We start from the raw sequence: 15,211 nt of genomic DNA on the forward strand, positions 1-15,211 counted from the left end.
TAATTCCTCCCATATCTCCACCAGAGCACCTCGCAACTCTTCTAAGCTCCTGGGAGGATTATTTCTCCATCTTAATCGCCTACCCAGCTCATCCCAAAGATGTTCAATTGGATTTAAATCCGGGCTGCGTGCTGGCCACCTCAAAACACGAATGCTAGTATCCTGTAGATATTGAACAACACAGGCGGCAGTGTGTGGTCGGGCATTATCTTGCGTAAAAATAAAATTTTCCCCAATAAATGGTGCATAGGGTATCACATATTGCTGCAAAATTTCCCTCACTTACAAGTCTGCATTCAAGATTGCCCTGTTGAACACGTGGAGCTCAGTCTAAGCCCCCAAATAAATCCCAGCCCACACCATCACTGAACCACCTCCGAATGGTAGTCTACCAGAAATATTGCACGGAGCGTAGCGCTCCCCAGGCCTTCGGTAAACTCGTCGCCTCCCATCAGGTGCGTAGAGAGTAAAACGGGACTCGTCTGAAAAGAGAACGTTTCTCCAATCGTTCTCAGACCAGTTGCGGTGTTCCCTAGCGAACTCTAGACGGGCTCACCGATGGTATACAGTGAGCAATGGTCCTGTGGCTTGCTTCCTAGAACGTAAATTCATTTTAGCGAGCCTTCTTCGTACAGTTTCGGCACTGACTGAAACTCCACGAACAGTAAGCAGTGTTTGAGCAGTTTCAGAAGGAGTTGATGTACGATTTCTCAGAGTGTGAATTCTAATAAATCGGTCATCAAGTGCTTCTGTGGCTCTTGGTCGACCCGAACCTTGTCTGCGAGTGCTGAGGCCTGTCTCCCGGTAACGATGGTTGGCTCTACGGACTGTGGTCTCAGGCAACCCTAACGTTCGTGCTGCGTACCGCTGACTCCGTCCATCCTCAACTAATGCAATAATACAGGCCATTTGCTCTGCTGTAATTGAGAGTTTGCAATGCTTTCAGCTTGAAAAAAGTCGAAACGCAACTGTAGAGGTCAATAAATTTATTTACTGTTGAGGTAAAGTTCATGTTGTTGTTTACACAAAAAGACCGAGGAATTGCTTCTCTATTTACAGGAAACTTTGGGCCTTGATTCGATTAATTGTTGTTCCCTGACAGTTTATGAAAATAATTAAAACTAATAATCTTTCCCCAAAATGTGATAAAACAAAAAATAAACGCTTTTTTAAAGTGCGCCACTTTTTTTTGTGGAGCAGTTTATTTTCTGGATTACAAAATAAGATTATTTTTTTTGTTGGTAGACATAACTTAAAAATTACAAAAAAGCTCAAGTTTGATAATCCGATTTGATACTCTCCATTCTAACGATTCGGCCGAAAGTCATTAACTAGAAATGTTACCTTTACTCAGGGATGTTTCAATCTTTTGCGATTTAGATGAAAATGACTGCATTGATTTTTCTTTAACTTGAAATTGTGGTAAGATCCACAGTGGTAGGAAATATCTTCTTCGATTTTTATCTGTCGTAGCACTCATGTTTATAGCAACCCTGATCGGTTTCGAATTTTTACTTAACGTCAGATGTAGATTAATCAGTTTAGTATAGAAATCTCAACTCCACTTACGTTGAAAGTGAAGTAATCGCCTATTTTTTCAGGCGGAGATTAACGTCCAACTACCAATTAGGTGTCGTGGACGGAGGGCGGAATCACGTACTGTACTTAAAAAGTTTTCTAACAAATAAAAAGTAGCCAAACACGGGATTCGAACTGGGGATCTCACTCTGCAAAGCCACGCTCTTGACCACTAGACCAACCCTTAAGCTTTTTATATATACAGTAAAAGCTCTTTATTCGCGGGGTATATGTTCCATAAATATGCCGCGAATACAGAAACCGTGAATACGGAATGGTAATTTATATGGGATTATAGGGGATACGTTCCTAGCTGACAAAATGAAAATAAACAAATTCATAAAAAAATCAATTTAATTGAAGTTTTTGAACATTTTGATTAATTATCTTAAGGCTTAGGCAATGGTTTGAAGAATATTGTAATTTTCTCTTGCTTGGCAGTTTTTAAAAGCTTTTGTTTGCAGTCAAAGTTTGAACTTGCCACTACAACTACCATCAGGTTATTTAAAATGAGCGTAAAGATACTTTACCTTCTACCGGACCATTGGACCACTCAGGGGCACCCTTTTTTGATTGCGGTCTTCGATCCATAATGACAACGCCACTTCCATTTTTTCTATTGCTGGATCACGAACAATTGCTTTCATTCTGTGCGTTTACATTCTCAAAAACACCGATCGCGGCGAAGGCGGCTTATGTCAAAGTCCTCGGCGATATCACTTAACAACATTGTCAGCGCGTGAACGTTGACACCCCAAAGCGTAGCGTTAATCGGGGCGCTATGCGCCAGCGGATAAAACCGGAAGTGACGAAGCGGGTCACAATAATCGTGAATAGGTCACACCTGAATACCTGCAAATATATATATAGAGTAGAGCAGAGGTAGGAATGAGTAACACTTACCCTTGCGGCCGGATGTGAAGCTCCTGAAGCGCAGTGCTAGAAGTATAAGGGCGAATGCCAGGACAGCGGATATGGTAGAGGTATAAGCGTCTCTAAGGAAAGCGGAAATAGTACATGTATATGCGTCTAGAAGGAAAGCGGAAATAGTAACTGTATATACTTGTCTGAGGGTTAAGCGTAGCGTGGAGGAAGAGGGAAATCTCAGGAAAGGCGAAAGGAGAGGACGAACCTTGCACCGGAAGCGGGTCCACGGAGTGGCCCGCGAAGCGTAGAATTATTGGGGTGATGTCCCTGGATGTCAATCGAGTGCTGGTACGTGTATACCACCAAGGCGGAAGCGAAGCGTAGCAGCGTAGAGAAGCGGTAAGAAGCACAGTAAAACCAGCAGGCTCAAAGGCACATACAGCAGACCAAGCACCGTACAGGACGCTGGTCAGTAGCGGACTCTCTCAATAGATAAGGAGGTGACCCTATGGTCTAAGAGAAGGTAGAGGGGGGGTAGTTGGGCAGCGTGAGAATGGCATAGAATAATATCGAAAATAAGTTAAAATATATACAAAGCTGAAAGTCCAACCAGCGGAGGCGAACGTCAGTACGCGCGCGGGCGATGGGCCGACCAGCGCGAAGTCATAGCCAGCCGAACTGGCCGAACGTCTCCGATCGCGACCGAACAAACATACTTTAGGCAAAGTTGTAATAAGATCTATTTTACTTTTTTTATTAGTCCATTTGACGGCATTTACAAAGGATATTGGGTTGGATACCTATTGGAATCCTTTTATTATCATAGTGTACTTCCGCGAATATAGGAATTGGGTCGCATTTTTTTAATCCGCGAATAGTGAAAACGCGAATGAAGGAAGCGCGAATAAGGAGCTTTTACTGTACACATATAAATGTACTACTGCTAAAAATTTTCCCAGAAATTATGCATTTTTTTTTAAGTTTATAGATTCTGGACAATCTATTATTATGATTTAAGTGCTATTATGAGGGTTGTTTACTGTTTATGAAAACAGAGTATATACAAACTGAACCGAGTGTCCTCTTTGCCCAAGCTTATTAAATGAAAGAAAACAGAAAGTTAAACAAAAAATCGTTGAATAGAATTGTAAAAGAGTCAAAGAAAGTCGTTTTAGAGTTCACTCCAGATTTCTTCAATATTTTTTCACTCCGCTGCAATTCTTCAAGACATCAAATTCAATTCTTAGAGAACTATCCATCTGTTCCACAAGTAGAGAACTTGATATTAAATATAATTCTTTAACAATCAATCAACAAACGTTACATTCTTCAACTTTCTCATTTTCAAAGTTGAGCTTTCGTCAGCAACACAATTTGAGTTGTGAATGATATACTGGGTTGTCCGGAAAATAATTCAGGATTATGATTTTAAAGGAAAAAATAAAAATTAATGATTTATAACTGTTTTTATTAATCAAAGTAGTCTCCATTACTTTCTATACATTTCTGCCAAAGTGTGGGTAACTTTTACATACTCTCTGTATAGAATTTGGAATCCTTAGAATTTATAAATTCAGAAAGAGCATTTTCTAATGTTCTTCGGTCTATCAACTTTTTATTTTGTAAATAGTGGTCCAGGTATCTAAAAAAAAATGGTAATCAGTAGGCGAGAGGTCCGGTGAGTAGGGCGGGTGTGGCAGAGTCTCATAGCCAAGCTCCAACAATTTTCGGGAAGTCAAACGTGAGATATGTGGCCGAGCGTAGTCATGCAACAGAATGGGCCCCTTTTGATTGACTAAAAATAGCTTCATTATTGCCAATTTCTGATGCATTACGTCATGGTTACAGTAAGATTCGGCATTGATGGTTTTCGCCAGGATTCAAGAAGCTGTAATGAATCACACCAAATGAAGACCACCAAACAGTAATCATCACCTTTTTTTTGATGATTTAAGGGCTTTGTAAAATGTCGTGCTGCTTCTCCTTTGTCAAGCCACGGTCCAGAGCGTCTGCTGTTGTCGTAGAAGATCCTGAGAATTCTGGAGGCAGAAAAGTATCGCTGTTGTTTCGGCAAAGAAGTGCAGCACAAATTTCATACCGCTGATCTTTTTGGCGGCCGTTTAATTTGTGAGGAACCCAACTTTCAAACTTTCCCAATAATCGCCTTGAGATGGTCATCGACGGTTGATTTGTTGACTTCCGAGTTTCCCTGCCAGTTCTCTGGAACAGTTGTTCTAGGATTTTCTTCCACTAAAGCTCGGAGAACATTGTCATCAAGGGTAGAACTTCTTCCACGGCCTTCTTTGTCTTCAAGGCTCAAGTCTCCCTCTCGAAATCTCTGGAACCACCGTTGAACACGGTGCACTCACTTATACTGGCCTTCACCCCAGACATCGTTGATATTTCTGGCCGTTTTGGGCCCCCCGTTCCGGCCGAGTTTGAACTCGTAAAACAAAATAATGCGAAAATCACGCTTTGACATCTTCTTAGTAAAGACTGAATTATTTCCAAGTAGCAAAATGTTACAGAGGTAAACAAAATGTTTGTGCTTACATTTATAAAAGTCAGAAGTCTAACAAACATAAACAGTACACTATTTGGAGGGGTATTTTAAAGAAAACATAAAATCCTGCATTTTTTTCCGGACAACTGGGGTCCAAAATGTATCGGAAACGAACAAAATAACCGATTGAAGGAAGTCCAAAGTTAATTTTCGATTTAGATAACACATCTCATCTGGAATCTTAATGATTTTGGTCGTCATTCATTAGCCGGAAGTACGTCTTCCGTATATGTAGTGTATAGCTTTAATCGCCGTTCTAGTTTAAGACAGGAAATAAAACATATGGCGCCAGCCGACAATCCGACTCTATCATTATTAACTGTTGTAGAAATATTCATTCGTATTGTTTACATACAAGATACATAAAAGAAAATACTTATTGCAGTCTGCAGTTTTCTCATTGATTTTGGTCCTTCAAGTTTTGATCTGACATTAGCCGCTATGACCGCTTTAATACAGTTAGAGAAAGTAAGTTCGTTTCCTCAAAGTAACATCTAACTCCGGTGCTTGTGTTAAACTTAAAATGGCGAAAGAGAGATGCGTGGTTGTCAGTACCACATCTCGTTACATATTTTTCAACTCTCACTTACATTCTTTTCATAAAGAAAAATCGTTTGTTCGAACTCAGAGGGCTTAAAATTTGTTTTTCACTTCCTAGCAATACGAGAAGATAAAAATGTATTTTTGGAACACCACAATTATACTTATATTTTAATAGAAACATTATTGAAAGTTTAATATTATAATTTGGGAATGTAAAAATTAATTTATAATCCTTTATTTATTTGTAATAAATACGAAATTAATACAATAATAGGAATTGCATAGCTTATAGCCGTCTGCATGAGTTGGCTTTAGAAAAATTAAGAACAAGAAAAGAGCAAAAGAAGTAGAGGGGATGAAGTATAATGAAAAATAAATAAAACTAATTCTAGTATTGTAAGTAAACAAAATAACTAAACATTTAAGTATTAATTTTATAGCAGAAAACCAAACCCTAAAACTTTTACAAAAGAATAACATAAAACAAAATAAATCTACAAACTTATTGGAGTTAAAAACAGAAGAAGGTTAAGTTTTAACCTCTCCATTTGTTAAAATTACTTATCATTTATAGGTAATGTTCAAAGTAATAAGTAGTTATAATATTAAGATATTATAAATTGGTAAAGTTAAAAGAGAAGATAGACATGTATTTTTCTAACACCTTAATTGACTTATATTTTAATGGTAACGTTTTTAAAAGAAATAATATTATAACTTGGTAGTGATAAAAAGCAGGGGAATTTTGCTTTTAGAATGTCCTAATAACATTCTTCTAGGAATGGCATACGAAAAGTTTATTTTATTTAATAAAGGCAATATTGTGCTGTGAACTATATTAACTTTACCAGATTTTGTTCCAAGATGATATTGGAGTATTCAATACATTTTTTTTAGAATTTATTTTAATAAAAGAAATAAGTAAATAATATAAAAATATTTTCATTATTCAACCCCCATCCCATTACTTTTAAAACTTATAACTTATAGTAATACTTCATCACTACAGTAAGTTTGAAGAATACGTTTGTTTTTTTTCTGTTTGTCAGAGTGTTGCTTTTTGTCACAGATCCAACACTGAACAGTGTGTCTTACATACTTTCGCTAGTTCTACGAAATGAATTAGGTAACCTAGCTCTTGCCTACACAGCGAGACCGCCCGTCTCCTTACGTAATTACTTCTAAATTCTAATTAAACTGAGGTTTTTATTTATTTTTTTTTTTCCTAGAAAATTCAAGGTAAATATAATTACGGTTTCCTTTTTGTTTGTGTAACATTCAAAATTTAATCTAATGCTGCTTACAATTTCATCATTAATTCTGTATAAATATTATTATTTTTATAGCTATAAATAGTACTTTATTCCTACTTTTTCTCTTCTCTATAATGTAATGCAATTCCGTAAATTTTGGTAAAATTATTTCTCCGAGTGAGCCATTTGAATGAACAAAAACAAGTTGGATTATTTGTTTAAAATTTAGGTCAATTCTATTCACTAATGCCCGCCAGATAAATGTGATCTTTACAAAATTAAACTTATATTGATGTAGCTGTATCCAACTTACCAATTTACTAAATTTTAAAAAGTTGGTCTACTATTAGCTTATATGACAGTGTATAAGAAATTATGAAGTAAATGAAGTATCAGTAGTCTGTCAGTCACTAAACTGTTAGTACAAAATGGACTCTTAAATTATTGTAGATCTCTTAAACTTAAGCTTTTGAATTAAAGGCCATAGAAAACTAAGTTTATTAGTTTAATAAACTAATATTAAGTCTACCCTCAAACCACAAGATGCGGGTCGGATCCGACCCGAGGCGAAAACAAATTTCCATTGTTCCCCCCACAATTAACTCTTAGCGATTAGACTTGGTATACCCTTTCGGTGAGTCCTTAGGAAGAGGCCACACTGTTTCCGCCGATTCGGCAAGGGTCTCTCCGCTCTCTAGGTTTGTATTTCTTTCAGTAAGTCAGATTCTGGGTCGGATCCAACCCGACCTTGGTATTAACGTTATATGTTTTGTCCTGCACAAGTGGAACAAAAATGAAGAAAGTTACTCTGGAGATGCACGTTCGACGTTTCTCAAGAATCTTGCGTTTGCCTTGACGCTTCCTCTAGAAGAAAAAAGACTGAAAAACGAGCGTTTTCCAAAAGAATTACTCCTTACGATTGGAAAATATGTCCTACTTGTTCCCACTGATAATGGCGAACAATCAAATGATTTTTTTCCTTAACAATGTGATAATTTTGTTACCACACCACTATTTTACTTTAATTTTCATTCAACCTTTTTGTAAACTGTTTTGTTTTTATTGAAACAAAGTTCCTTTTTCAAGTTCATTTCTTCACTTATTAGTCCATTCTAAATAGACTAATGCCATAAAATTATACAATTTATTAAAAAATTTATACATTTTATATAGAAATAAATGCGTTATTTTGAGTTATATTTGAGTTTTTCACTGTAAGTAAGAAAATACAGTATCGGGTCGGATCCGACCCTACCTTAGTGTTCGTGTCAAGAAAATTCATCTTGTGGTTTGAGGGTTAAGTCTAATATTCGAGAAAAGATAATTAAAATGAAAGAAAAATAAATAAAAAAAATTGATATTTTAATGGATTACTAAATATAATTATCTTTATTTTTATCAATATAAGTCAGTCTATGTTAAGTATGACCTGTTTCTTTCTACAAAGAGGTTTATTTCACTTGTAACTCCCTAATTTAAAGTTAGTGGGGCCTACAAGTCAGGTTGTTTTCAGTATTGATTAATAATTTTTATTAGAGGGTCTCGTTTAATAAAAACTTATTGAATAACGTCCTAATTTAAACAGTTTTTATTATTATTATTAACTTATTAAGTATTCTAAAAGCATTCAAAATCTTTTATATAAAAATAGATCGATAAATGTGAGTTTTAATTTGATTTAGTCATACAAGTTCATAACAGGTGGTTGAGTTATTAACAAAAACATGTATTCATTCTCTTTTCAAGTGCTGCTGTCGCAAGATTCTCTTTGGAACTACTATATACCTATTACGTCATCCATACTGACACTTTCATAAGTTAAAAAAACTTTAAAAAGTTTACAAATTTTCTAGAAAAAAAATTGGGTGAATCACACTGACGATTTTATCTTACTACTTCAATTTTTATTACAATAATAAATTTTTATCAGAAGCTAACATGAAATCATCGCCCTAACAAATATTATACACAAGGCTGTGGTTATTGTAAAAGATGTGTGGAAAAAGTTGATGTGCTTACATCATCAGCGAAGTGTGTGCAAATGAAAACTTCATAGTGATGGGTTGCTCCCTGTAGACAGAACTTTGGCTACAAAAATTGAAAAAAGCCATCCGAGGAAGCAAGGATTTATATAGGAATTATTTCAGTTTTTGTCAAACTTTGCTTCTCTAGCAGTAATTAAAAAGCCTTTACTTTTAATTAATTTTTTTGATTAATTAATTAAATTGATTTTGTGAAAATTATATTATCATCTTTTGTTTTTTGCCGTTGTACTATATCTTGTTAGGCTATGTAGTTTTTGTTTAAGAGTGTAATTTTTCAATTAAGTGTGGTTTTCTAATAAAGACTACTAAAACTTGAAATTACCTATAAATAATTTATATTTAAATAATATAAGTTTAAATTATTAATATTTATTTTGTAAATAATTTTAAATTCTATTAACAATTAAGTTTCATATTATGGGAAACACAAACTCATCTATTATTATAAATGTAGAGTCATATATAAATATAGTTAATTATGCTAAGTTAGAGAATGTTTATTCTTATAATTTCTTAGTACCAACTTTCCTCTTACTTCTTAGAAATACTCAGTACCACTTCCTGTGTGCGCATAGCTCAACTCAAATGGTTACCAACATAGTATGTTAGTGCTGACGAAACCTGCTTTAAATAGCGTTAAAATTAGATGAGTGGACTAAAAACAGGATGTTCTTAATTTACTATTTCTTTTGTTTAAGTTTTCTAGCTTAGAGAGTGTACTTTATTTTCTCTTATTAGTAAAAAAAAAAAGTAGATATGGCGAACTTGCCAAATTTTAAGTGATAAAAAAGGTAATTGAATTCTCTTAACTGGTCATTAATTCTTAAAAGGAAAAATAACAGCAAGATCATCTGAAAATTCTGATTTAATGTGCATCCATTTTTTTTTAACCTACAAGGTTCACCACATTTGTTATTATTTAAGCATTAACCATTTTAACATTTTCATTTTTTATAAGTGAACACTGTTTAGATACAATTAGGTACTTTTTTAACAGGAAATTACTTCTGGGAGTTTCTCTCTAAACATCAGTGCTACTACCAAAACTCTATTAAATTTAAGTTTTAACGCCTCAAATTTACTAGGTACTTAACTTAACACTCTATCATTTATATTTTACACTTTAACATCTTCTTCTCATTCTCTTCTAAAACGTTGGCTTTCATTAAACAAATCCCGCTATAACCTGCAATCTTTACTCGCAGATCCTTTTGCTAAAAACATTTTTGTATTTTGTACTTGTGCGGACAGATCTATTACGTAATTTTTTTTATTTTATTTTATTTAGAAGGTAATTACTTTCCAAGAATTTAAAACGAGGACGCAGCCATAAAATAATAACTGCTGCATCTGAACGCGCAACTTTTTCCTTTTGTGGGGAGGGGGGAAGTTATAGTTATTTGTAAGCTGACAGGTGCTTGCAAAATGAAGAGAATCAAGCGGGGAGAAGTAAGGTGGTTATAGTTTGGCCTGGGTATTATGCAGCATATGTGAATTGTTCCAAGAAGCGTCATTGGACTCAACAAGCCTATTGCATCTTATCAGTTTAAATTATAATTTCACAAAATTGCATCATAACATTTTTTTTTATACATTGCCTTCTAAATTTATTAATATTATTTCCAAACCAATTAGAGTTTAGTTTACTATTATTATGGAAAAGAATATATTTATTTAAAAGAACTTGGTTTTCTTTAACCAAATCTCTCTACTTACATCATGCTCCGTTATACCTTTTAACAAGTAACCAAGAATCTTTCAGCGCTGCCTTTCTTGGAATTGGATAACCTGTCCACAGCTGGTTGTCTCAACTTCCCATCTCCATCAAATCCAACTTAACATGTCTTACAGTTTCCATTTTTATTCTTGAAAGGCAAAATTGCATTTCTCATTATACTAGATAATTCACATCTTATAAATAAAGTGATTTGAAAAATGATAAAGAACAACATAACTTGTGACATCATGTATATATTGTGTACTTTAGGCTGTTAATTTTTATTAAAATGCACTTTTAGTTTTATCCTTCTTGTAATAGAAAGTTCGCGCACGTCTGTGTGAATGGACAGTGTAACTCAATGTCGGAAATTTCAAATTAGATATTTAGTTTTGTTGCCATCAGGAGCGCTACAATTAAGTTTTGATCAGATTTCAACCACTAGAAGTGTCTCTTTACAGAAGAGATTTGTTAGTTTTCTTTCAGTTTACTCGTAAACGGGTTTAATGATTTTATTAATCATGTATAACTTCTATTTGAATCACTTTCGAGGAACATTTTTCTTCGGGTAGTTCTTGAGAGAGATAGGAGAAATTTCTCTGTAATGTGTCATTCAAGAATAAGTTCTACAGCCACATAACCTGTTTAGTTTGAATAGGAATTTAGTGTATACAAAAAACTTATATGTATGTATAACGGAAGTGTGTTACTAAGTTCCGTGACTTTAGGCCATTTTTGTTTGCACAAGTTCTAATTTTTTAGATTTTTATTACATAATATGCAGTAAGGGAAAGTCGTACAGAGTTAGCTTTTTTTTTCATTTTAGAATTACATCAATGTGTGATTAAATTACTTGTTTTCATTGTAGCCTGATTCATCGCAATCATCAATCAATTTTGGATATTCCAGCCATTATCCGGATGTATTGATGAAGTTTGCAACCTCACGATAAGTGCAGACGTCGACGTTGCATTTTTAAACTTTAATGCTAATGTGGAAAAAAAACCAAAAAAAATGAACACTTAAAAATTTATTAAATGAATTTGTTTTGCTAAAAAGCCATTCAAAACATGAGAATTCTGGAAAAAAAAAATTATCTTAAAGGTTTTTTCTCTAGGATTCAGTACGTTCACTCGCAAAGGTTCCATTTCTTTTATTTTTTGAAATAATATTCCATAAAAATATAGTAGATGCCTAAATTGTTATATGTAAATGTAGAAAAACTCATCAGAAAAAAATAGTACATTGTTCTTTAGTTCGAAAAGAAAGATATACAGTTTCTACTAATAGCCTCTGTTCTCAATGGCCTTTGTTCTTTATGCTTTGAAGAACAAGATCATTATTAGATAAGTGAGAACAAAAAACGTAAGAAAAACGGGGTTGATTATTATATTGTACTAAAGTTCAATTGTTCTTAGAATTAAGTTAAAATTAAATTAATTAGCACTTATCAGTAAAGTTAATTGAAGCGAAGAAGATCCTATTTGTCTCTAATCATGATAATATTGTCAGTCTAAATTGGAATCATCATTAAAAGCTGTTCATTCACGCAAGCACTCTTCCCTAAGCAATAGGTTATGAACTGGCAGGTTATTTATCTATAAAGGTTTGAGATTGGTGATGTCAGAAATTTAAAATACTTTTCTTAGATAATATTACCTTGTCAAAATGAATTGAATATGTTGGTATTACCTACCATTTTTAGAGAACATTTATATTGAACTTGAAGACAGTGCTGCCAAACAAAGATAAAAATGTTCTTTTTAATAACCAGAGAACATCTTTCTGATACCCTACAAAATTTCTTAACCAATCTACATCACTTCTGAAATAAAAATCAAGATTGGAGGAAATTATTCCAGTCGATAAGGGTACATTTCGAGAATAATGTGAAATGGAAATGAATTTCGTATTTTAGTTCTTTGAAAAAAATGGAAAAGAAATCATGGAAATTGAATTACTTTGTGTGCAACCAAGTAATATTGATTTAGTGTTCAAAGACACAGATTAGAACTTTACAGGGCCTTAATTCGCCTGGTTTCGAATTGACAATTTCGAACGCAAAATAAGGGGCAAAATTCTTGAAAAAAATATCCTCCGACTAATTTATGTCCTAGTACTTATTGGAAATGCTTCCATCTCCAAAATAATAGCCTATCAAAGATGGTTGTCTCCCTTTTGACTTGAAATAGGGTACTTACTTGATTTCTGAAAACGGACAAAGTTTATCACTTGGATAAACCATTTAAAAATCACAATAGACAGAAAATTTGACAGTAAAGAAAACTTGGCTAGGTTTTAGTTTTGAAAATATGCGTTTATAAATGTAATGATGAATCAGCGAAGTGTAAATTCAAGTGGCGATGATGATCTAAAGTTTGCCAAAGCCACGTAATTGCACACATCAGCTTTCTCTGTAAGATCTATGTGTGTGATGTCAAAGTTACCTCAAGAACTAGCTTCTCCACTTTTCCTTAAGCGATTCAATTTATTAAATACTAAATTTTACTTCCTCCGTTTCAAATTTTTCTTTAAAAAAAATGATGTTAGCGTCAACTTAACTGTTTTAATGATTGATTCTCGATTCTTAAAAATATGTAAATCCTAAATCTATATTACATAACTGTGTTAAATTAATTTATTTTATTTTTTCCAGATAGTTCTGGGTACATGGAGAACCCTCTAGCAACGTACAGTCCGCCGGAAATTTCTATGGCTGCAGTTGGAGACATGGCTAGATTATATTGTGAAGCTTTTGTTGGTAAGTTTATTGGTATTATTATGATATCTTATTAATTAGCATAACAATAAAGGGAGCCATTTTGGTTTCCTTATTTTTCTCTTTATCCAAAATGTATTCATTTTAAAGTGTTGACATATTTTTGAAAAAAAAAGAAAATTAATTATTGAAAAAGTAATTTAAATCTGTTTCAACGGTAAATGAATTTCCAAATTCTGACAATTGCTGCAAATATAAAGTCTGCATTGCAAAACATTTAAAAAAAATCCCGTTTTCATATGCCGCCATGATTCCATGTAAATTGTAGCGCCCAATTAATGTTAATGGCTTCTTCAAAACATTGCTATAAACCTCACAATGTGACACCGTTATGAAGAAACCTAGTCCAACATGGCGGAAATTCTCTGTAAACCTAAAGAATCTCATAATTAAAACTATCCGGTAGAACAGTTGTACGATAAGGGTTGATCGTCAAAAATTGCACGAAAAAGCGTAACGTTGAAAAACACCCAACTTTGACAATTTTTTTTCTCTTTTTCTATAAAAGATAAAATACCCAAATTTTCTTTAAAATATAGAGAAAATCCTCCTTTATGACTGTAATTTTGTTGCAACAACATAGATTAAATAGATTTTGAGAAATAAGTTACTGAAAATGGGCAAAAAACGGCATTTTCAGAAATTGTTCTTGTTACCTTTTTTGTAAACAACGTAGCGCCTAAACGCGTGAACCGATTTTCATGAATGAGGTGTCATACGATTCGGAATTAGATGTGCCTTTTGGAGGTCTCGACGCTGTACATCGAATGGGAGAGGAGTTAGCCCCTCACATATATGTGAGGCCCCCTTCAAAATAATTATTACTAATAACTCTTAAAATCTTAGCCCGATTTTGATAAAATTCGGCAAGTCTTTTATATAAGTTGACTGAATCAAATTAAAAAAAAAGAACAAATATTTTTTTTTAGAATTATATCTGATTCCAATGTTCCTGAATCAGAACACACATCAAGCCCTAAATTTGCCAAATTGGCCTAATCTTCAAATAGCTGGAAAACTAGAATGCTTTTCCTTAATTTGATCTGCATTGTGAAAAATAAAACAAACGAAGATATGCTCTATATTATAAAGAAAATTTGGGAATTTTATCTTTTATAGGAAAAGAGAGAGAAAAAAAAAATTGTCAAGTTGGGTGTTTTTAACCGTTACGCGTTTTCATGGTTTCTGAAGATCAACCCAATCAAAGCACTTCCTTTGTTTTTTCCTGACTGAAAACTCCACTCTCTCTGTCATACTTCAGTTATGTGATGTGAATGACTTCTAAGTAAACTTCACTAACCAACACATTTAGGCTGTGAAAATATCTTTTTGATTTTTCATTATTTTACGCAAACTTTTGCATTACTGTACTGCCCGAGATGGGTTTGACTCGGCTTCCTACCCAATGTTCCATCTTCTTTCAGCTCTTAGCTTTTCTCCTCAAGGTTTAGTCCCGCTAGATCCCTTTTTCAAATCCTGTTCGTCTTACTCTTCTTTAAAACCTTGGGTTTTCTCTACTATTTTTCCATTTTCATTTTTACAAGGATCTATTTTATAACGGAAATATTGATTTATTATTTTCCACGTTTCGTCCTTAATTCTTCAATTCTGTCTAATTTTCTCTTCAAATATTTCCATTTATTTATTCAAAAAGTAGGTACTATAAGATTTCCCGTAGTGGACAAAATATTATTTCTAAAACATCTAAAAATGTGTAAATTCTCAATTTACAGGATATATAGATTTACCAGACGCTACTAGTGAAGTAATATGGACCAAAGAAGGAAATGATACGCTGAATAGTCCTCGAGTTTCTGTGAAAAAAGTTCAAAGGTAAACAAGAAAAAAATCTATATTTACGTTTAA

At 33.7% G+C, this 15,211-nt stretch overlaps 1 protein-coding gene across 1 annotated transcript in view; it reads left to right on the forward strand.

Annotated features, from left to right (window-relative positions):
* LOC141453122 (uncharacterized) overlaps positions 1 to 15,211 on the forward strand; it is a 183,192-nt gene that overhangs the window by 160,361 nt on the left and 7,620 nt on the right. The window contains exons 3-4 of the mRNA XM_074125882.1: positions 13,223 to 13,327; positions 15,079 to 15,178. Of these exons, the coding sequence (XP_073981983.1) occupies positions 13,223 to 13,327; positions 15,079 to 15,178 (205 nt within the window). The remainder of the gene's footprint in view (positions 1 to 13,222; positions 13,328 to 15,078; positions 15,179 to 15,211) is intronic.

This window comes from Rhodnius prolixus, unplaced genomic scaffold (genome assembly GCF_049639745.1).
Source record: "Rhodnius prolixus isolate KJV_2025 unplaced genomic scaffold, Rpr scaffold_3, whole genome shotgun sequence".
NCBI classification, from domain to species: domain Eukaryota; kingdom Metazoa; phylum Arthropoda; class Insecta; order Hemiptera; family Reduviidae; genus Rhodnius; species Rhodnius prolixus.